The following is a 22,357-nucleotide window of genomic DNA, read 5'->3' on the forward strand; positions in this document are numbered from 1 at the left end:
CTGCTGTATGTGCCCCAGTGAAAAGGTACGTGAGCCATCAGCAAATAATCCCAACCATAGGGTCCATTTGGAAAGATGCATGTTTGCCAAGGGATGTTGCTTGGGATGGTAGGATAACAATAATAGGCACACGTAGGCAGCATCTTTGTTCCTGGGTACTCCCAGAGCATGGTACTACATAGGGCATTTCCCAACGAGCAGATATTTGGGTGGCAGTGGCATGAGGGGGAGAGAGGGAAGGTTTACAGAGCAGCCAGATGGAAGTAGCTTGAGAGATTATGCATATTCAGGACTAGCCCATGGAGAATGTCTCTTCAGAGTGCCAGGAAGGCATGCTCTGCAGTGGAATAACTACTGCGGAAAACATTCACTGCATTCAGACCTTGTGGAGATCTGAACTTGGCCCAGTGTAAATAATTATTAGAGACTATGTCCAAGACTTGAACAGGCCAGACCTTAGCCTGGATTGAATTTGGTTTCTGCAAATGTATCAGTTATTTGTAAGTATCCACTGAGTAGCCATGGCAAATAATTTGGGGCAATAGGTCATTCACTTTCACCATTTGGTATCCAGTAATTGTTGTTTGTGTTGTCTGATTGGTCACCAAGGTCACACTGTGTTGTTTCTGCTCCCTGATTGGCCGACTGAAGCTTCTTAAAGAGAAGAGTAACGAATAGCTAACTTCAGTGGTGAATACCTGAATGAATGAAATGTTATGCTCAATTGGAATTTGCAAACATTTTCACTAATACCCAATGGCTAGCCAACTATTCCTGAATAAAACAACCCCATGGATCATGGGGAGCTGAACTTGGGGCTTTTATCTGCAAAGATATTTGTGGACCTATGTGTGATCTATGTTACTGTTCCTTCAGTTCTGCCATTCAATTGTCACTGTGGCAGGTGAGCTTAACACAGAAATTGAGACAATTGCTTTTTCCCTTCAGTGTCAGCAAGGAGACACTCCAGAACATAGCCAGTGGTGAAAGCTCCCCCTGCAGTATCACTTTTGGCCAATATGCATGTGCACAGGTAAAACTACTTCTTTTCTTTCCATGGACTAGTGCATATTTTTCATTTAAATTAATAAAGCCAGTTAACATCAAAGAAATCCCATCCCCTCTCTCAGCACAACTGGTTACATTTGGAGTGGCCAATGCATGATGCGTGTTCAGATTCCCAATACTTGGCTCAAAGATTCTGAGACATGAAATATGATAAAACTTTCCTGTCGTGTGTGAGCTTCTGTTTCCCAGAAGCGTCTTAACCAGTAAACCAATGACTAAAGCACTGTGCGAAAGTTAATAGCCAGCAGCTTTATCAAATGTACCCAGCTCTGCTGAAGGGCTGCATAGAACTGATTAACAATTCCCAAATGTCCTACCCCATTATCACTAGATCTTGTGTAAAACTTAGGTTGGAGTCTGAGACTCTGTTACTTCCAAAGTCTTGGTCTGGAATGTGAAGGATGCTCCATAGGAACCCCTCCTAAAGTTAGTTAGATCCCAACTGGCATTTTGAGTCTGTGTTTGAAGAGAATTAGTGGACTCTACCATTGCATTACCTTCCATACCTTTGGGATCATCCTGATTTTCATGGAATCATAGAATCACAGGACTGGAAGGGACCTCGAGGGGTCATCTAGTCCAGCTCCCTGCACTCATGGCAGAACTAAGTATTATCTAGACCATCCCTGATAGGTGTTTGTCTAACCTGCTCTTAAAAATCCAATGATGGAGATTCCACAACCTCCCTGGACAATTTATTCGAGTGCTTAACCACTCTGACAGTTAGGAAGTTTTTCCTAACGTCCAACTTAAACCTCCCTTGCTGCAATTTAAGCCCATTGCTGCTTGTCCTGTCCTCAGAGGTTAAGAAGAACAATTTTTCTCACTCCTCCTGGATGAGGCGATACCATCTTTTTAATCCCAATTTATACGAAGATGAGATAGTGAAGTTTCAGGAATTAATCAGCGCCCAAGAAATGTCATCACAGTGTGGCAATAAATGTTTGTACCATCTGCCAAATCTCCAGAGATGGCAGCTCTCACCCACCAGGACAGGATAGCCTTTGAGCAGATCAAAAAGAGAGCTGAGATCCTGGAAAACTTATGCTGTATTCATTCATGGTTCTTGGCAAAGTTTCCATCTCACTAGCAACTTTACCCAACCAGATCTAGTGCAGTTTTTTGTTTACATGAAAAATTTTAACAAAAACATTTTTGTTGAAATTTTTCTTCAAAGGTTTTTGGCGTTTGGGTTTTTTGATTAAAACTTGAACAGATTGACTGGAATGGGGACATTTCCCCTGGAAATTTCCCATTTGGACAATAAAGGATATTTTTTGTTGAAAAAAATATTTTGAATTAAATTTTTTGACCCACTGTAAGGTCTACCCTGATTTTGAGGGATGTTTAGGTTGATCTATGTGGGCTAAGACATAGGATCAAATTCACAGATTTGGCTACGTCTAGAAGGAGTCTAAGCTGGTATAACTTGAAACCTTCTTTTGACTCCTCACCCAGGGCCGGATTTCCACCTTACGTGGCCCTAGGCACGGCATCTTCAGAGTGTCCCGTCCCCCCATCTATAGCTGACATTCGTGTTTTCCGTAAAAAATGAAACTTTTAACCCACTTTTAACTTTTTGGCACCCCTAGGCACATCCCTACTGCCCCTGATTGGAAATCCAGCCCTGCCCTCATCATAAGAGATACACCACTTCACGCTCCCTTATACTCACTCATTGGTAGGCAAGTGTAAATGCGTCTACAGGAATCTGAGCTCCTGTATGGGAGTCTATGTACCAAATAATCTCTGAACATTGTTTTTAATCTTTACACTGTATATAATTCCCTTTTCTTTTCCAGAGTGCTTGGCTGCAGGTTTTCAGGGATGATTTCCTCAAGTCCTTATATCCTTGCCTCAGCTCCAAACCCATCAGTGCTATGGATTCCATGTACTCCATTTTGTTCTTTTCCAAATTTCACACCAATGTACTTGTAGCTGCCCTGGAGAAGTTCAATAATTGGGTAGGTACTGTAGATCCGATAGCTAATTCCTCTGAAATGTTAACTCCAGTGGAAGGCAGGTAAATCAGACACCAATTGGATTTCACAGTCGATATGGCAATTCAGCTACTTTATTTAGGTCACTGTATTCTCACTTGGAGTTAAATATAAAGAATGTCACATCTCAATCAACCTGGCCTCCAGAATATTTGAGAGGTTCTTACCACCGGAAAAAAAATTGTGGGAGAAATAGTTCTAAGCTTAATAACCAAAATTACTAGAAGCTATAAAATGTTGTTATTATTTTCAGTGCAGTAATATCCAGCAGTCGCAGCCATGGTCAGGGCCGACTGTAGTAGAAGCTGTCCAAATGCACAGGAAGACATGGTCCCTGTCTTGAAGTGTTAAGATTTGATTCTATTCGTTAGTGTAGAACACCATGTGGATTTACATTTGTGTGTCTTTGGAAGTCAACATCCATGTGACTCTGTGTGTTTTCTCCATGTTCCTTCCCTGCAGGTCTCTCGCGTGCCTCTTTCGCAGGAGTGGAACGTGATTTTCTTCAACGGCATCTGGGAGAGAATGCTGCAAATGCCTGATGCGACTAGCCCTCCTATTTTGTCCCAATGGCTCAAGAGACTTCAGCCATTTATGGTCAACCCAAAGGTCTTCACTTGTCTTCATACCAAAAATACATCATGTGAAACACTTCACAAGATGTGAGTGCTTACCACAAACCTCTAGCTGCTACAATGTTGCTGGAACGGGCAGCGTGCCCTCACTCCATCCTGCAAAATAACAGCCAGCTCCTCAGCTGATGTGAAGTTGAAGTTTCATTCAAGGATTAAACTAGTTCCACTGAAGTTTCCAGCTGAAGAGATGGCTCATAGATATAGTTGCCTTTGCCCTAAGCACATCCCAGAATGGCCAATACCCTGAAACAGTCAGAAGTCTCTCCCGTTACGTAATGGCACACAGACCTTGATGTACCCAGTTCTCTGGGAGGTGTAGATGATTTAAATGACTTGAAAAGAAAAGTAATTCTTATAGGGAAGGAATATTATTTACTGGTTGGATTTTTATTTGGTGTGAGACAGAGATGGGGTGAGCAGGAAGCTGCTGGGATTAGGATTGAGTCATAGCTGAAATACAGGACTCTGTTAAGAGCCACAGTAAGTAAAATTTTTTCAGTAGGTCTCAACTCACACTGTTATTAAACAGCCATGTTAGCAACATGCTATCATTAGTTTGGGGGAAGATACTTTATTATACTGAGATGTGGCCATCTAGATACAGCATGAGCCTATTTATACTTACAAATGAAGCTCCTCCATGCAATGAAATTGACAAATGAGGTGATTTTATAGATGCATTCTCAGTGCGCGTGTCCTGCAGCAGTCACCGGTACCGGTACATTTTCAAAAGGTGCCAGTGGAGTTACCAACATGATCTCCACGGGTGTTAATGGGAGTGGTCATGCATATGACTTTGAAAATGGACCCTTAGGCTTTAGTTCTCAAGCTCACATAGAGCATACTCAGGGGGTGATGAGTAGCATGACTCCAAGAATAGCTCGCAGGTAACCTGCTTCTGAGAAGAATCTGGGTTTGACTGAGTTTGAAACGTCTGTTTTTGCCTCTAGAGTTGCTGGCCTGAATGGCATCTATTCTAACCTCACAGTGGAAGACCAGAGGAATATTTACAAAGGGCTCAAATATTATCTCACAGGGGTTGGTAAGTGACTTATCTCTACATTAGAAAGAAGATTGGGCTTTAAAACACTAACAGATATAACAAGATTAGACACAATCTTTCTGATGCCTGAGGCTTCACAGATTTACAGTGCACTAATATTCTCTTTAATGGATGTGGGATGGGTAATTTGGTAATTGATCAGGTATAGATTCCTTGCCTATAGGGTTTAATAACGCAAGGCTTTCAAATACAATGGACACAATGACTTACATTCTGGCCAGCCAAACTCATGGCCTTCTATGCCAAAGCCCAGTTCAGAATTTGATCCAGAAAGTTAAAAATCCAGTTCTGCTACCTCAGCTAAGAGAAGTGAACCAGTTAAAATGTCTACTTGTGCCGCATATTTCATCTAGCAGAAGGCAGTGGCGTGCACACAAACTTTAATCTGCATACAAAGAGCCTGTGGAGCATTCAAAGATGACAGTGAAATAGCTGTGGTCAAATGTTCCAAAGGCTCATAAAGAAGTAGCTGGATATGCACACACAACCTCTCTGTTCCGTGTGCAGTTACTTCCTGAATGCACAAATGCAGGGTTTTTGCACGTATCTTAGAGTGCGAGTGGGGAAAATCTCTGGTGGTGAGCTATCACTTTGGGATCTGAGGAACACAGATACTGTGATGATGGGTGGCTAGAAAATTATTTGAGACAAACCAAACTTTTCTCTTTTGCAATTTTAAGAAGAGGGTGGAATGAGGCGTTGAAGTATCTGGTGTATGTTTAATTATTTATGTGAAACCGCAGCTCACGTGCAGTTTTACTCAGGGCTGTACAAAACCAGCACAAATTAACACCTCAACATGTAAAGACCTCTAGATTATTTATGAGCACAAACACTTGGGGAAGTTTCCTGTTCATCTCTGCTCTGCATTCAGAGGCTAGTCGGCTCAGCCGATTTCAGTTTGCGGTTTGGAGACTTAGTTTTACAAGGGGGTTATCCATGTTTTGCAGGACCGAAGCAGAATTGCTACAATGCAGCTCTTCCAAGCCTGAGTTCCACTGCTTGGTTTGCTAATTATTTGGGTTCCTTTATGGAGCATGCATTAGTGGGAGACCTACAGCTCTTTGCTGATAAGCCAACTGTAAGTACATGCTCCGAATGGTGGTGGAGAATGTGCAATGTGCAAAATATAAGCTGTGAAAACTAGTCAGAGGTGAGATGAGAGCAGCCAGCCTCAGGGTAACCTGCTAATTCGTCTTCCTCTCCTGCTCAAAGCCAGGAAGATGTGAACAATTGAAAAGATTTTTTCATAACCTCTAAAAGGTTTTACTTCATTTGCTACTTACAGCAAAGGGTCAATTTGGGTCTTTTTTACATCCAAGTTATTTTCCTCATCCCTCATTATAACAGAGGCAAGTTTCTGTACTTACATTGAAATTGGCTTCCTGGATGGTAATTCCTAGAAGCCAGACTGGAGTCAGCAGCGACAACAGGCTTTACTCCAAAGCCGGACAGCTTTCTAAAAGAAATATTATAGCTCAGACAAAGGCTTGATGCAGACATTATTCAGTGAGGTTCTCTGGCATGTGTTATGCAGGTGGTTGGATCAGATGATCCTAACTGTCCCTTCTGGTGTTGAAATATGTGATTCTATGAACATTATCACCTGCAGAGAAACTGGCGCTAATCACATCACACTCTGAACATAAGAAAAGCAAAACAGATTAAAAAAAATTAAGGGCCTGATTTTCAAAGGTGCTGAGTATTCACTGCTCCCATGAAGTCAGCTCCCCTGACAAGCACAGTGTGACTAACTCTCAGCACCATTTGCATGATATTTAGTGTTTTTCTTCAAGTCTTAACTCCTGGAATCATGTTATTACATGAGAAACTCAGCTTTTGCTTAAAGTACGTGTTTAGACTTCATGGTTTTCAAAATGGGCTTTAAAATGCAACCCAACTGTACCATAAGGGCTCAGAAAACAGAGGCCAAATTAAACAAACCCCACATTTATTTATTGATTTTAAATATCACCATTTTTAAGCCACTCTCCTGATTTTTAAGATCCAACTCATGATTTTTTAACACGTGAGATGTAGGCCATACAAAAGCAGAGCCCAATATTTATAACTTTCCCTCCATTACCACTCTTTATTCACAACTCATTGTATCCAGAAGCCAAGATATTGCAGGGTCCCATGTCTACAGCTGATGATGGTCATGTCAAGTGTATGCTCAGATTTTCTGATTACAATTTTTCACACCAAATCAGTTTAGCTCTGACTAGTGACCTGTTGGAATCTCCTCATTCAGACTCACTTCTGATCTTGTCTGACTACCACATAGGGCCATAAGGAATACGATTAAAATGACCATTCAAACTGTTTCTGCTTTTGCATGTCAACCCTCTCAGCTTCAGAAATTTGCCCAAGATCCAGTCAACTTACAACTGATCAGTAACCTCAGTTTACCCAGGGAGACAGCTGTGTATTACACCTCATTCCTTACCTCTGCACCTGGCTTCCAACTAGCAAGGTAAAATACCACCACTTGCTTCTACAGCTCACCTGTGGCGTACCTTGGTGCCTTGATATAGCTATATCTTTTCTGTCTGCTGATTTTGAGTGGCTACTTCTGATGCATCTGAAAAAGTGGATTTTTTACCCATGAAAGCTTATGCCCAAATAAATCTGTTAGACTTTAAGGTGCCACCAGACTCCTTGTTGTTACTTCTAAATGATATTTAAAGCGTAATTCTGATCCTCAGATGAACACTGTAAAATTGACCTCTTTGTGGGTCAGACAGAGCCCTCAGTGAATCAGGGGAAATCTGCTTTGTCGTGCAGTGCCCTCTGCCAACTAAAAACTGGTAGCACACAGCGTTATTCTGGGAAATCCACGTTGTGCCCCAGCACTCTGCAGGGATTGGAAGAGTGGAAAAGCCAATAGGGATTGTGGGAAATCTGCTCTGGCATATAGAGCCCCCTGCAGAATCTCACAAGAAACACATTTGCCTTTCATTGGTGGATGGAACAGACCCTCCTTTAAGACTTCTAACTTTTTCCCACTTCCAGCCTCCCGGACAGATTGGTTTGCTACCTCAGCCCCTCTGCAGTAAGCGACCTTGACAGAAAGGATGCTTTAAATCTGGCTCGGAGGATCACTAAAACCTGTGTCGCAGGTCCGATGCACAGAGGCACCAGCGAGGAGAGACCTGCACCTTCTCTGACCACCGAGGAGCGGCAGGTAAAGCCCTTGGCTAGTGACCTGGAGCTCACAGCCCTGCTGAAGTGTGAGCCCTTCTCCAGAGCTTGTGAAAGAACAAAGCTCCCAATGGCTACATCCACATCTCCATGCCCCTGCTTTGCTCTTTGTAAGGGGAGAGCTCAACCCTGCACCATGTTAATAATACTTAGCACCACAGGTAACATTTTGCAAACATTACCACCACCCCCACCCGAGACGGGGAATTGCTATTATCTCCATCCTACCAGTGAAGAAACGGAGCCACAGAGACTTTAAATGACTTGGCCGATAAGTGACTGAGCAAAATGCAGTGTTGTCCACAGAATGGGGACCTAGATAGATAGAGAGCAGGGATTAGACCTTTCTGTCTAGTCACACGCTCAGTCCTTTAGACCAGTGGTTCTCAACCTTCCCCAACTCCTGGACCCCTTTCAGGAGCAATTTGTCTTGCGTACCCTAAATTTCACCTCTCTTAAAAACTACTTGCTTCCAAAATCAGCCATAAATATACAGAAATGTCACTGCCACTCTTACGGAACAATTGCTGACTTTTTCATTTTTACCATATCATTATAAAATAAATCGATTGGAAAATAAATATTGTCCTTACATTTCAGTGTACGGTCTATAGAGCCGTATAAACAGTCATCGTATGACATTTTAGTTTGTACTGAATTCACTAGTGCTTTTTATGCAGCCTGTAAAACTGTTGTAAAACTAGGCCAATATCTAGAGGTGTTGATGGCCTGGAAGACCTCTGTGTAGCCCAGGAGTATGAGTCCCCCTGGTTGAGAACCACTGCTTTAGAATACACTGCCTCTTTAACATTAGTGTTTGACTAATCTTCCTGGGGAAAGTCCATGGACATGCTACTGGCGCCATCGCTGACGTCTTCTCTGTAAAATTCCAGAGATTAAGACTTCCAAAGACAAGGGAACTCCCCTGGGAGCTGGGTTCACCATCTCAGATATCCTGAATTGCTCCTCTGTCACTGTGGGCTCTTTGCAGGTTGCAACCTTGTTGGTGAACAAATTTGAACAATTCCCTCCCGAAACCCTGAATGCCTTGGGTCAGGCTGCAGTCGGGCTGTCCATGTCGCAGATTGAGACTGGCATCAGCGACAGAGACCTCAAAGCATCTCTTCCTTCCCTGAGTGAAGTTTATGGCTGGAATGCTGAACAGTCCAGTGCTATCGTTAACAAATTATTCAACTCTGGCTATCAGGTACAAAGAGTGTAAGCCATGCGTGCAGACTGCATCTGGTCTATCTGTCTTGTAGCTCTAACCCATTGATGGCCAATCATTTGCCCTTGTCTTTATGATTATGCTGTAGATCTTGGATGCACAAAACCTGGCAGCACTAGGGAGTTTGGTGGCCGGCTTAAGCAGCAGCAGACTTCAAAGTCTGCCTCCAAAAGTGATCTTGGAAGCTGTTAAGATCCCTGGGTTTGTGAAGCAGATAGTGACCCTGCCCTCCGCTCTCAAAACGGCACTTGTGGAAAAGGTGAGGTCACTTTTCTTTTCAAGGTGGTGTCATGTGTAGGAAGACCCTGAAGAGGGTAGTGACTTTTCCTGCTTGAGAACACCCTGTGTTGTGAGTACATATAAGCGTGACCAGACATGCAAGCCTGCAGAAGCAATTTTCTGTCTGGCGTATTTATGCACTTACACCAGGGGCAGGGCTTTGCAATGTGTGTGGTTGGGATGGTCCTGGCTTCCTGCCATGATAGCTCATAATAAAGCCTGATATCGCTCTGGGACGGGTCTCGTTTTAGCCCTAGGCCACTACTCTATCGGAAGGGAGGAAAAACTGAACTAACCTGCTTCGTGGAGAATTCCACTCCCAGGGAAAAAGTCTGAGATGGATGGAAGGTTTAGGCTTCTAGCATGTGAACAGTTGTGAGGGCCATTCAGAGACCCTCCCCGGGGCGGAGTGATATTCCAGTTTGCTATGAACTCTGCTGAGCTCCTTCTCCATATGCTGACTAATGGAGATTGGTATATGTGCCACTGTTGTTGTAATAGCAGGGAATCAGCCCATCTGCTGACCTTTTCTGCTGGCCACAATTTTACACCTCAAGTACTTGTGAGAATTATTCCAGACAAAGACGAAAGAGACCGCAGTTAATTCCGGACTGTTAAGTGCCCGGCAGGAGAGGCTATGACTTTTGACTGGCATTCAAAGCCAGCTGCTGGACTTCTGAAAGACTGACTTACAACAACATTCTAGTTTGTGCTGTTCTAACTTGCCAGTGCTGTGTGAAGAGTTAGGAAATTGACATGTCTTTGGCCACAATATCACCCATGAACTGTGCCTTCTGGCAGGCTGAGAGATTATCTATGTTGACTCCAATTTCTAGCCTGCCAAACAGCGTTAAGGCACAAAGCCAGGAATTGCAAGAAACTCTTCTTTGCTCTGTCTGCCTGGGCCTCACAAATAGATACACATCGCCCTAGGCCACTGTTCTTTGAGACAACTTTCAGATTCACCTGTAACACTGCATTGACTCATAGCAGCTCGCACAGTCAGATAGATACGCCAAGCAGAAAACGTTCCTTGGCATTAATTCTCTGGCAAATACCCAGATGATCAGAGGGAAAACTACCTGCCTCCAACCTGTAATTCCCTTCCCATTTATTGCTGTTTTTAACCTCCATGTGGGGGTGGTTATATTTTTCAGATTGCTTCAGCTGCAGGGAGCCCTGTCAATCTGGTTAAATATGTCCCAGACAGTCTGGCTAGCTACATCCCGAAATCACTGCTGGCTTTTGGTAATGAAATGCCCAGCGTTCAGGAGCTCAACCAGAAACTGTGGAGCCGGGAACAAGTAAGCCGTCTCGCCGTTGCCGTCAGCTGCATCTGTGGGCCTGTGCGGTAGTTCAACTCTGCCCCCAGGAGCTGTCTAAGAATGAAGCTGAATGTAACGAGATGATGTAAACGAGCTAAGTAACACGCTAACATTCTCTTTGGCTTGGTTCTACAGGCCGCCATGTTTTTCAACGACGTAATAAAGACAGAGTCCAACTTCAGCAGGTAGCATTTCTTTTTCTCCCTCTGCTTTTCCACGTGTGCTGAACCATTGTCCTGATTTGCAAGTGCTCCTCAAGTTCATCCACAGTAAGAGAAAGGAAAGGCCTGGAAAACTCAACAGAATGGGTTTTGCCACAGCAGGCCACTTACAGGTGGTTTGCAACATTTGTCCGTAGCCTAGTCTTGTTTCCTAAAATGCAGTTCCCGGTCCAGGCCCGCTGCCTCTCGAAGGCCTTAGAGTACTTTGTTTGTCTCTAGAAACGTTCCTAATTAAGAAACCCTGTTACCCAGTTTTATTCCAATGACTAAACTGTTATGGGGACTGTCTCTCTCTCCAGCTACTGTGTGTCTGCCGCAAAATCACAATCAGTAAACATGTCACGCTGATTTTACAATATACGCTTTTTTGTATGGAAAGCAATTCACTTTTTAAGGGCTTCGACTCTATGAACCCTGGGAGAAATAATGGAGAGATTCCTCCAACTTGGGCAACTTCTGTTGGGACAAATGCTACCGCCCTTTGACTGCCTCTTTGTGTCCCTTGACCGTGCTTACCTGGCTTACCACTGCCTCCTGGACTGCAATAGATATAGAGCAGCATGGACTCTTTGGCTAGACCTGTTTTCCCACCCCTGCACTTATTCTTGATGACCCCGAGTATGGGGAATTTTAGGGCTTGAAGGGGAGCTGGAATGGGGCATGTTAATTCTAGAAGATCAGTACCAAATCTCTTCTCTTCTGAGGACTCCCTCACCACACCTAACTTGTTTCCTTTGGATTTTCAGACTTTCCCCTTCTGTCCTCCAAGGCTTCATCTGCGCAGCAGCCAATGAAATGGAAACAGAGAGATTTCAGCAGCTTGCCAAAGCCATGAAGCAGAAGAATGTCAAGCTGGGAGAAGACCAGGTCAGTCCCTACGTACACAGAGTGCCACGTTGCTGTTGTCATGAAGATGTTCCAAGGCTGAGCCCGTTTACCAAGAACCCTCCCACTTTAGGCGGGATGAGTCCTAGCTCTGAACCATGTGTTAATCTGAATCACTGCCATTACTTTGGCAAGGTCAAAACCTGGCTAACAAGATTTTGCAAGAACCTAAACCTCTTCAGACCTAGCACCATGCTCTAGTTCCCCCCCGCCCCCCCCCCAAGAAAAGATATTTGTTGTTTTTTCTTCTTTCATCTGAACTCTGGTTTATTTTCAGCTGAGTTGTTTGGCTAAGAGGGTGACGCACAACAGCATTCCCAAAGATTTAGACAACTATCCTAAAGACTTGCTGCTGTTTTTAAGGTAACATCACAAAGGCTTTCATCTTGCTCCCTTATTCCAGCCAAGTAAAGAAGGAAGAGAATCACTGAATTCCATAAAATATCTAGCGATGCATCTGTCTATATCCTTTTATAATGCACACATCCCCATTGTATCTGGGCAGCATCAGACAACTAGAATGAAATGCAATAAGAAAACAAACTGCAGAAAAGATAAAAACTGAATTAGATTTTAAACTTCTTTTCGTTGTAATAATCTCGGGGTGTGTGTGTTAATAGTAAAGGCACAGATTGCTTTGCAAAATGTATTTTGGTCTTGACAGTGTCCCTTTCAGCGCACACACTGGATTTTTATTCCTTCCTGGCTTTGTGAATATTTTCACTTGCAACATCTAGTGAACCCAAAAAGCCAGACTGTGCAGCCAAATTTCTTTACGCTGCCAATATCCTGCTGGGCTTCTGTATCCAGAGCATCAGACGTGAACAATACTAGCTTGGGTTTCAAAGCACATTTCCCAGGGAGAAAAATAATTGAAAAGAGACACATTCAGGTCTCAGGGGAGAACAATTGCAAAGTGTTTGGGATGTGAAATAAACTGTAGAATATGGATGATGGGACGGGGGGAGTGTTTCAGCTTAAGTGAATTTGAACTTAACAAATGTGTTGTTTAATAAGATGCTCACAGAGTGTTTGCCTTTCCAGCCCTTCAGATTATGCAGGGACCGGAAGCTGTCAACAGTACTTCAGTAATGTTGGGGAAGCAAACATTGACCTGCTGCAGAGAGATTCCCCACAGCGGAAACAGCTGCTAGCGGAAGCCTTAGCTTGTTTGGTATGCATTCAGTAACCTGGACGAACAAGCCAGGCTCCCCGGAACTGAATGCTGGGCTGAGAGCAATGATTGTGTATCTGCAAACAGGAAAAAGGGCTGAGTTTTCATTCTTAATCTTTGACAGAAATGAATGTTGCAAATCAACAAAACCTGAACGCTGTATTGTATGCTCCATGGCGTTTTCCCCAGTCTCCAAGGCTGTCAGCTCACGCAAATTGCTCCAGCCACCAGGGCTGTGTGGCCGCAGAGGATAATGTATATTTCCCCTGTATGGAACCCAAGAGCCATATGAGATTCAGAATGTAACTGGGATAAGACTAGTGTGAAAGTATCAACCACTGCCTGGGGGAGGGGGGTGGACTCAGAACTGTTTACCTGTGTGGCATAATACTGCTCAGAGCTAATAGACAATGTCCTTTAGCTCTGTGGTTTTGGAGCAGAGGGATCTGAACTCTGTACCCTGAGGGATGAGGATCTGAGCGGCCAGACTACAGCAAAGAGACACCTGTGGAATTCTGCTATAAGTGGCCATGAATTTGGGATAATAATGCTACAGAAAGGAAGTCCTCTGGCCCATGTTTTTTAACATGTGAATCTCAGATGCTTTGAGAATGTAGAAAGAAATGTCACCTGAAAACAAGGGCTGTAGGAACCATTCTGGCTCAGCCCATTTGTCCATCTGGTCCAGTATCCTGTCCTGCCATTGGTCCTGGTAGTCCAGTACCAGAGGAAGGAGTGAGAGAGTAGGTCACCAGCAGGAGGGGAGAACAAGGAAAAGATCAGGAAAGGTGCTTCCACAAGAAGGCAGGCTTGTTACACCAACAAAACTGCCCCACCTCCAGATGCACTTAGCTCAGTGTGCAGTGCTGAACAGGGGAGGAGGAATTCCTTCCTGACCTATGCAGAACTGGGTCTGTGCCTGGAGGCATGAGGGTTGATTTCCCATATTAGATCCTTAGCCTGCACAGCAAGAAACTCTGCAGAAAGGCTAGAGAGGGCCAAGCCACATCTATCCATGAACTCTGGGGAAGCACAGACCCAAATGCACACATCACAAGCCTGGCCTCTGTATCAAAGGCCTGGGGATGAAATTCAAGCCACAATCCAGACCCAAACTCTGTGTCTAGGACTCCCCTCTAAGGAATAAGAACGGCCAGCAGCACTGTGAATTCTCCAGAGCTAGTGTTCTTCCCTTTTTGCTGACCACATCTGTTTTATGAACCTAGAAAATTCCTGGCACCACGGTGAGCGAAGAAAACGCAGAGATTCTGGGCCACTTGGTTTGTGACCTCGGTGAAGAATACATCAGAAGTTCCAGTGGGAGTTTGCTGCTGCAGTTAAATGAATGTGAATCCTTCATGGCCAGTCAAGAAGAGGCTATCAGAAATGTCCTCAGCAGCGGAAGCACTCAGTTCGGGTAGGATTGCCATTGGATTCGCTTCCTTTGGGGTTTACCAAGCCGATCAGGTCAGATGAAGTTTCTGGGAACAAGCTTTCCGACCTAGTTCTAGTCGGATCAGAAATATAGTTTGAACAGTCACTTCTCTTAACAGCCCTTCTGAACCTGCGCAACACCTGGAAAGGCAGATGCAGAGCAAACTTGAGGTGGGGAGAAATAAGTTAACCAAACTTTTCTGAACCTCGGAGGTTTTGACTCAGATTCAATCTGGATCTAGGCTGGATGGGCTAATAGCTAAGCAGCAGCCTGTGAGGTACGGAGACCAGCCGTTCTAGTCCTGGCTGTGACCCTGCCTGCTGAATGGGAAGTCACTGAATCTCTCTGTCCCTTCCCCCATCTAATGTGAAGGTAGCAGTAATTTCTCTGTCTGCTGAAAGTGATCCTTGCATGGAATGATCAACTATAAACATTCAGAGTTCTTTGCTATTCATTCTTTGTATTAATTTAATTATTAAAACTGGCTCATCGATCCTGGAGTTCATATCCCCAGTGATGACAATTAGCCATGCCCTGTTGGAGAAAAGTGGGGAGAGGATTATATGATGCAAACATTTCCATTTTTTTTTCAAACAAAATGTTACAAGGGCATAAGCCCTGCAGCTCCTAGTACGAAAAGGATCTCAAAGGAGTTCTCCCTCTTCTGGAAGCTGATCGGGCATGATTTTGTGTTTTCAGGCCCCCTTCAAAGTGGTCAGCTTCCACCCTGAATGAGCTCAGTGGACTGTTCCCTCTATTTGGTCGTAATATCTTGCAAAAGATCCCTCAGGTATGTTACAAACTGGCATCTTGCTGCTTCTTGAAGTGTCCAAGGTGTGTGCGCGAGGCCTGATTTTGCTCTCAGTGAAATCGATGGCAAAACTCTCGTTGATGTTACGAGTCCAAAAGCAAGCCCTCGTTGCAAATAGCTTTATTAATGTGGCTAATTAGTGGCCAGGCTTGTGTGTGTCGCGAGTGATGTTACTGCCGCAACAGGCACCAGCTTTCCAGTGAAACTGTCAAGAATAGAGATCTAGATGACGCTCGCACTGTAGATTGAATCCTTTAAAGTAATGCTGTAGGTGGTGATTGGGAAAGTTCAGGCAACATTATTTAAATAGAACAGGGAGTACAGGGGGTAGCGATGCTTTGGTGAGTGGCTTGTGTGTGCACCACTGCCCTATAGTGGACAGAACACGCCAGACCTGCTTGAGCCTTTGAAAGTCTCCAAAGAATGGTCATTAACTCTGGAGCAGGCAGTGGTGATTTCTAGTCTCCATAGTACTTGTAAACATTTAGCTGAGTAACAAGGTTCCTGGCTATGTAAGTGGCCACAGAAAAACACACAGGAGCTGCAAACCTCACACCCCTGTTGATTTATTTTCTTTGCAGAACGTTTTAACTCCTTGGCTGAAAAACTTTATGCATGATTCACCATTGCCCAGAGAGCAGCTGGCCTCCATTGTTAAAAACCTCCTGCCTTCCAGGTGGAAACGCGCTGCCGGTACGTGGGATGCTACCTCGGCACATCAATTTCAGCCTGACACTCTTCTGCGTTTAGTTATTCTTGGCCTAGTGACAGGACTCAGGCTTGGTCTTGTGGGGCCTCCTGTGAACATCTAAACAGAGCTTCTCCTTGCACCTGCCACAACCCTGGGAAAACCCATAGCCACCTGATGACCCAGTTCCATGGAAGGGCCTAGTGGGCTGGGGGACTCCTGGCTATTAATAATACCCTGAGTTAGATCTTAGTGTGAAAAACTGAAGAAAGTAAAGGGCTCACTCAGTTGTGCCTGGCTTCAAGTAGGTGCACCAGGAGACTGAGAGGGACAAAGGAGGCCTTTTCATCCACAGCTTTCATACCCCATGGCAGAGCTGGGCCTGTGCCCACCACTTGGAAGGGCTACTTGTGTCAGGTCCGACGGCTGGTGCTAGACTCCTCAGATGGAACGGGGAAGGGAAGAGCCTTCATCCACCCCTGCCCTTCACTCATTCAAGGGCAGTCTCCTTCTACAGTCCTGGAGGGTTTGTGCAACTGCTGCTGGATCGGTGCTCTGCAGCAGCTCCTAAAGGCACTGTTTAGCTCTAATTGCCTTATCTCATCTTGGGTTTTAGAGTAGCCGATAATGCAGGATTAAGAGGCTGTAATTATTCAATGCTTAAAGCAAAAGCCCTGTAACACTGGAGATGTCTGATACTTGCTTCCACAGAGTGCCCGGAGGGTAAGATGATAACAGAGGAGGTGGTAAAGGATGAACTCATGCCTATTTACTATACCCCTGAGGAATTACAGGCCTGTTTGCAGGGTGTTACTCTGGTTGACCACCTGGACCTAATGGCGCAATACCCCTTCACTGATCAGCAATTGGCTGTGCTGAAGAAGAAGCTGGATGAGGTAATGCACAGCAGAAGGACACCAAAGCATCTACTCATGCATTTGTTTATAAGCTCTAGCAGTCAGGAAAGAGATCCAGAGGATGTGTCCAGCTCTCTTCTTCCCAAGACGGCTGGTGTGATCGAAGGGATGGAGCAAGCTTGTGTCTGAGCATGACCAGATGGCGAGTGTGGGTGTGGGTGATGCAGAGAGCATGTGTGGGCATGGGTCGGGTGCTTGGGAAAGGAACTGGAGAATGTGCAGGGAAAGAGAACAGATCTATTCACCTGTCAACCTGTTGGTCCTGCTTCTCCATTGCCCTACAGCCCTCTTACATCATCAGAAAAATATAGTGAGTTACCATGATTATAATATCTGTTTGTCCACAGCTGTATCCCAATGGATACCCTGAGAAGATACTTCCCAACCTTGGGGCCATCTCTTCCTTTGTCACTGCCGATGACATTAAAAAATGGAATATAACCTCAGAACATACGCTTGCCTTCCTGCTAAGCAATGAGCCTCCTGATGAGCAGGTAAATAGCTGGCAGCTCAGTGCTTATCTGTTTATTTGGGTTTGCTCCATGGTTTAGGAGATCCTTGTTTTCGTGAAAGCTGCTTATTTTATTCAAAGTTGAGTGGCCCATCCTGGATCACTGGACCAACCTTTTTTGTTTTGGGTTTGGTTTTGTGCATAGTGTACTTTTGCTTCACTCTGGGGGCTGGGGAGGGAGGAATGCTTCCAGGTGATTCAACTTCTTTTTAAAAACATTTGTAGGCTGCTCTAATTATCACAAAATACACTGACTTGGGAAACCCACTGAACGTCACTGCTCTGAATGCAATCGGTACAAGATATATATGCCTTCTGAAGGAGCCTCAATTGAAAATGATAGAGCCCAGCAACCTCAAGTGAGTGAAGGATCTGACCTTTTTTGTTTCTATTTTCCCATCCAGCCAATGCAGGTTCCTTTTCTCTTCATCTAACACAACCTAATTCAGGAAGCAGTGTTAACTACAATGGTGGTTAGTGCCCAAGCCTAGATGTCAGGAACTGCACTCCCAACTCTGCCACTTAGCTGATGTATGATCTTTGGGCATGTCACTTCTATTAGCTTATTTTTGTCTATATAACCCTTGACTTACTTCAGTGGGTATTGGGGCATAGGGTTCTCAGGTATAGCAAAAAGAAACTCAGATAATTATTCATGATGGTGCAAGATTTCCAAAGGTAGAAGTGATGCAAGCTTTTATCTCCCCAAATCTTCACTTTTCTGCAGAATGGCCAAGTCACTGGACCCTTCAGCCTGCCCTCAATCTACAAAAGACTTCCTGTACCCCAAAGCTAAACAAGCTTTCTCCGACCAACGCAACCAGTTCCCAGCTTATTACAACCTCATCAAGTCATATCTAAGTAAGCAGAAGGACTCCATGACCAATATAAAGCAGTACTCACAGTCGAGATGGGCTGAGCTTTCCGGTTGAGTCCAGATCAGAACTTCTGCAGAGTTTGAGAGTGTTTGGATCTGGGGAGTGAAGGTTCGGGAGGGCTGGATCAGAGGCTTTGGTTTCAGGCCCTTTTCTATTTTACAGCTGTGCAAAACTTTCACAAGAGATTGAGGGGGTCCAAACCTGCCTGATTTGAAATCCCCCCCCCAGATTTGTACATCAAACCCTGATGGACCCAAACTTACATCTCTGCTGGGCTCCATGTGAATGGGATCAGTCTGTATTCAGTCTGATGGGGCAACTTGAAGCAGGACTAGCACTAGGTGTTGACCAAATGGGTTAGTCTCCATCTCTATGGGAGAGTTGTGCTGGGGGCCCCGGGCTCATGAAGGCTGCCTACACCGTGAAGGGGTAAATACCAAGTCTGGACCACATGATCAGCATGACCTGGCTAATAAGGTCTATGCAGACTAGGAACTGTCTGCCCTTCATGGCCTCACAGTTATTCACACACTGCACAATCGCTGAACATCTGGGGCCAAAGTCATCCCTGGAGCGACTCCGTTGATTTCCAAGGGATTGCCAGAGAATCCCTGTGGGTTTGTCTCAGAACGTTAGCCGTGCTTTCTGGGTTTGCTTCATTTTGTTTCTTTCCCATCCCAGCTGGTGCTCCTGGAGAGGACCTAAGAGCTCTCAGCAAAGATAACGTGAACATGGATATTGGAATTTTCATGAGCTTGAAAAAAGACTCCGTGCTGGTGAGTCTGACGTGCTGTGAAAAGTTGCTCCCTGACTCACATCTGAGATGCATTGGCTGGCTGATTCTGATCCCACTTACACTGGTGTCAATCAGAAGTCACTCCACCATACTCAGAGGAGTGACTCCAGTGTAAAACTGTTGTGAGATTGGAGTCAGGCCAGTGTGAGTCACTTTATCAGTGGAGTGACTCCAGAGTAAGTGAGATCTGAGTTGAGCCTCGGGGATGCTGCCTCCAAATGGAGGCAGATTTGGTGTGGAGCTTCATTTTGGATGTTTGTCCAGATTTCAGGAATCTCCCAAGATCAGGCTCTCTAGTAGTAGCAGCAGCAGTAGAGACCCCATTGTGCTAAGCACTCTACAAAACTTATTTTAAAGTTAATGCCTGCCCCCAAAAGGTTACTTCCCAAGCCTTCTAGCTTGGGCTGGGCCAGAAATATTATTGGTAATATTACATTTCTTTTACAATACAGATGCCCCTTTTGAAAATCTTGCCCTCAACTGTTCTAATTTGCTTTTCCCCTAGAATCTAACAGCTGACGATATCAAGGGCTTGCTGGGACTAAATCTTGAAGATCTGAAAAAACAACAATACAATTCACCTGTAAAGGACTGGATCCGATTGCAGAGACAGTCAGATCTGGATAAACTGGGCATTGGGCTCACTGGGGGAATACCAGATGGATATATCAGTATTCCACCCAAGTTCGAAGGTATGAAATACACGGCTTTTGGTTTCCATCAACTGTGCTTAGATGCCCCTTTTTCTGATAAAGTGGGGAACAATCGTGATCATTTCTGGTTCAGAAGTTTCACAGTTGTGTAACACCAACAGACCCCAGTCGTCATCGGGCAGGATTGAACCTGGGGTCTCTGGAGCTAAATGCATGAGCCTCTACTGCATGAGCTAAAAACCATGTGGCCCTTAGCTAAGGCTGTAGAGCAGATGCATTAATCTCCCTGTAAGTGGTCTCGGTGCCAGCAGAAGGGACAGAGCACCACACCCAGGAGGCATGTGGGTTACAGTTTCATGTCAGTAAAGCATATGTGACTGCATGATGCTGTGCCATAATTCCCCAGGACTTTGAATCTATGCAGTAAGGCCCCATATTAAGATAAATAATCCAACAGCTTTATTGAAAACTGTCGTAAGCCTTTCTCCCAAATCTGGACCTTAGCGTCCAAAATCTGGGTGCTTAGCATGAACCTCCAAGCTTAATTACCAGCTTGGATCTTATCTCGCTGCCACCAGACAGGAATTACAGCGCCTGCCTCGCTCTGGTCCCCCAACTTTCCCTGGAGGGACCCCAAGACCCAGAAGCTCTGAGTCTTACCGGCAAGGGAAATACTCCACTTCCCTTCCCCCTCCCTCTCCCACCCAGACTTTCCTCTCTGGGCTAACCTGAGAGTATTGATGCAATCTCTTTACATCACAATACCAAGAAGCATATCTCCTCTATTCCACAAAGAGACAAACCCCAAATACAAGGAAACAGAAATGATTCTATCTCTCTTTCCCCCTCCCACCAATTCCCTGGTGCTGCAGAGCTTATCCTCCGTAGATCTAACACAAAGAGAATTCCCTCCCCTTGTTCCTTAGCCTACCCAGAGAGAAAACTCAAACAAGTCTTAAAAAGAAAACTTTATATAAAAAAGAGAAAGAAAAAGACATAAGAATATAAACTCTGCATCAAGTGACAATACAGGGCTATTGCTTATAAGAAAATATGAATAAACAGTCTGATTCAAAAAGATATCCAATTTGAAACATTCCAGCAAGTTACACACATATAAATACACCCAAAACAACATAAAAGCCTATATTGTTTTTCTACCTGTACTTACAAGTTGGAAACAGAAGATTAGAAGATAGAAAAAAGCTTCTCATAGCTGAGAGACAGACAAAAGACTCAGACCCCCCAAAATCCCCTCCCTAACTTTTAAAAAATCCGGTTTCCTGATTGGTCCTCTTGTCAGGTGTTTGGTTCCCTTTGTTAACCCTTTACAAGTAAAAGAAACATTAACCCTTAGCTATCTATTTATGACAAAAACATTCATTCTATCTGGAGAACTGAATAGAACCAGTTAAAAACTTCAAAAATGTCCCATTCTAGCATGTGTTGGATGTTCGGTGAAACCTGGGAGGGATAATTTGGGAGGGATATTTCAGTTGTCCCAAAGTCCTAGTCAGGGGGTTGCAGATCTTGCCTGGATGTTACCCATAGAGGACAGGAAATGATGACGGCTGAGTGTTCAGTTCCTTGGCAGTTACATTTCGTCTCATTTCTCTAGAGCCAACATCAGCCTTTTCGAGGACCAGCGTCAGCATGTTCCACCTACTGCCTGCGTTGCTCCTAAGTATTCTCTTGACTTCATTCCTGTCATGAAAAGCTTCACCCCAGCAAAAAGGAAAGGGGAACTAAATCTTGATTTCTTTACGGTGTGTCAAAGGAAGACCCAGAAACATACAACTGCAGGGAAAATCCTATATCATCAGACAGCATGTGGGGGAGCAGGAGCCATCTTAGCTGCTTTCCTTTTTTCATTCATTCAGTTCGAAAACAAGATTGTGAGCTCTTCCGGGCAGGGACCCTCTGCTTGCTCTGCATTTGTACAGCACCAAGTGCCACAGGATCCTGGTCCACTGGGGCCCATAGATCCTACCACACAATGCAAATAATAAATAAACATAAGCTTACCACATAAACTGTATGGTATTAGCCCAGTAGGCAAAGGGGTTAGAGGATGGGCTGGTATCGGGATATCATGCATGCTTAAGAATTTATCGAAAGCTTGCTGTTTGCCCGCTGCAAGGCTGTGTGGACTGGGGATGGAAATCATTGAGTGGTTTTTAAAAAATATAAAGGAACTGGGTTGAAAATTGCCGAAGCAAGACGGCAGGATTAATAGCGCCATGCTCCGTTCTGCGATGCACAGACTAGGGTCTACATTGCTTTGTGAGTATTGGCCAAAATAAACAGTCAGGAATCCCGAATGTGTCTATTACTCTTCTCTCTCGCCTTGCTGGCGAAAGCTGAAGTTTTTCAGCCCTGGTCTCCTTCTGACTGGGGAGAGTTTAATCCTCTTCTCAACACTCAGCTATTTTGCACCTCAGTGAGCACTGAAAAGGTGGTATTGTCCCTACCAGCCTCAATGAGTCACCTAAGCGTGTTGGACCAGCTTTCCCAGGAGGGGAAGAATGCACTCAGGAACCTCTGCTTGACACGAGCCTGAGACGTGCACTGATTGATTCATTATCA

The 22,357-nt window shown here is 44.6% G+C and overlaps 1 protein-coding gene across 1 annotated transcript; it reads left to right on the plus strand.

Moving 5' to 3' along the window:
- Window positions 1-2: 2 nt before the first annotated feature.
- On the plus strand, window positions 3-22,092 carry MSLN (mesothelin). Its single transcript, XM_032762677.2, has 25 exons — window positions 3-25; window positions 949-1,033; window positions 2,871-3,032; window positions 3,531-3,730; window positions 4,654-4,745; window positions 5,717-5,847; window positions 7,121-7,242; window positions 7,782-7,953; window positions 8,962-9,177; window positions 9,287-9,457; window positions 10,635-10,781; window positions 10,938-10,987; window positions 11,770-11,890; window positions 12,186-12,271; window positions 12,953-13,082; window positions 14,309-14,499; window positions 15,217-15,307; window positions 15,910-16,021; window positions 16,728-16,912; window positions 17,281-17,427; window positions 17,670-17,803; window positions 18,172-18,305; window positions 19,004-19,098; window positions 19,624-19,810; window positions 21,390-22,092. The coding sequence occupies exons 3-25, from the start codon at window positions 2,949-2,951 to the stop codon at window positions 21,482-21,484; spliced, it is 3,093 nt and encodes a 1,030-aa protein (XP_032618568.2). The 5' UTR covers window positions 3-25; window positions 949-1,033; window positions 2,871-2,948; the 3' UTR covers window positions 21,485-22,092.
- The last annotated feature ends 265 nt before the right edge of the window (window positions 22,093-22,357 follow it).

Source organism: Chelonoidis abingdonii, chromosome 9 (assembly GCF_003597395.2).
Source record: "Chelonoidis abingdonii isolate Lonesome George chromosome 9, CheloAbing_2.0, whole genome shotgun sequence".
Classification (NCBI taxonomy): Eukaryota; Metazoa; Chordata; order Testudines; family Testudinidae; genus Chelonoidis; species Chelonoidis abingdonii.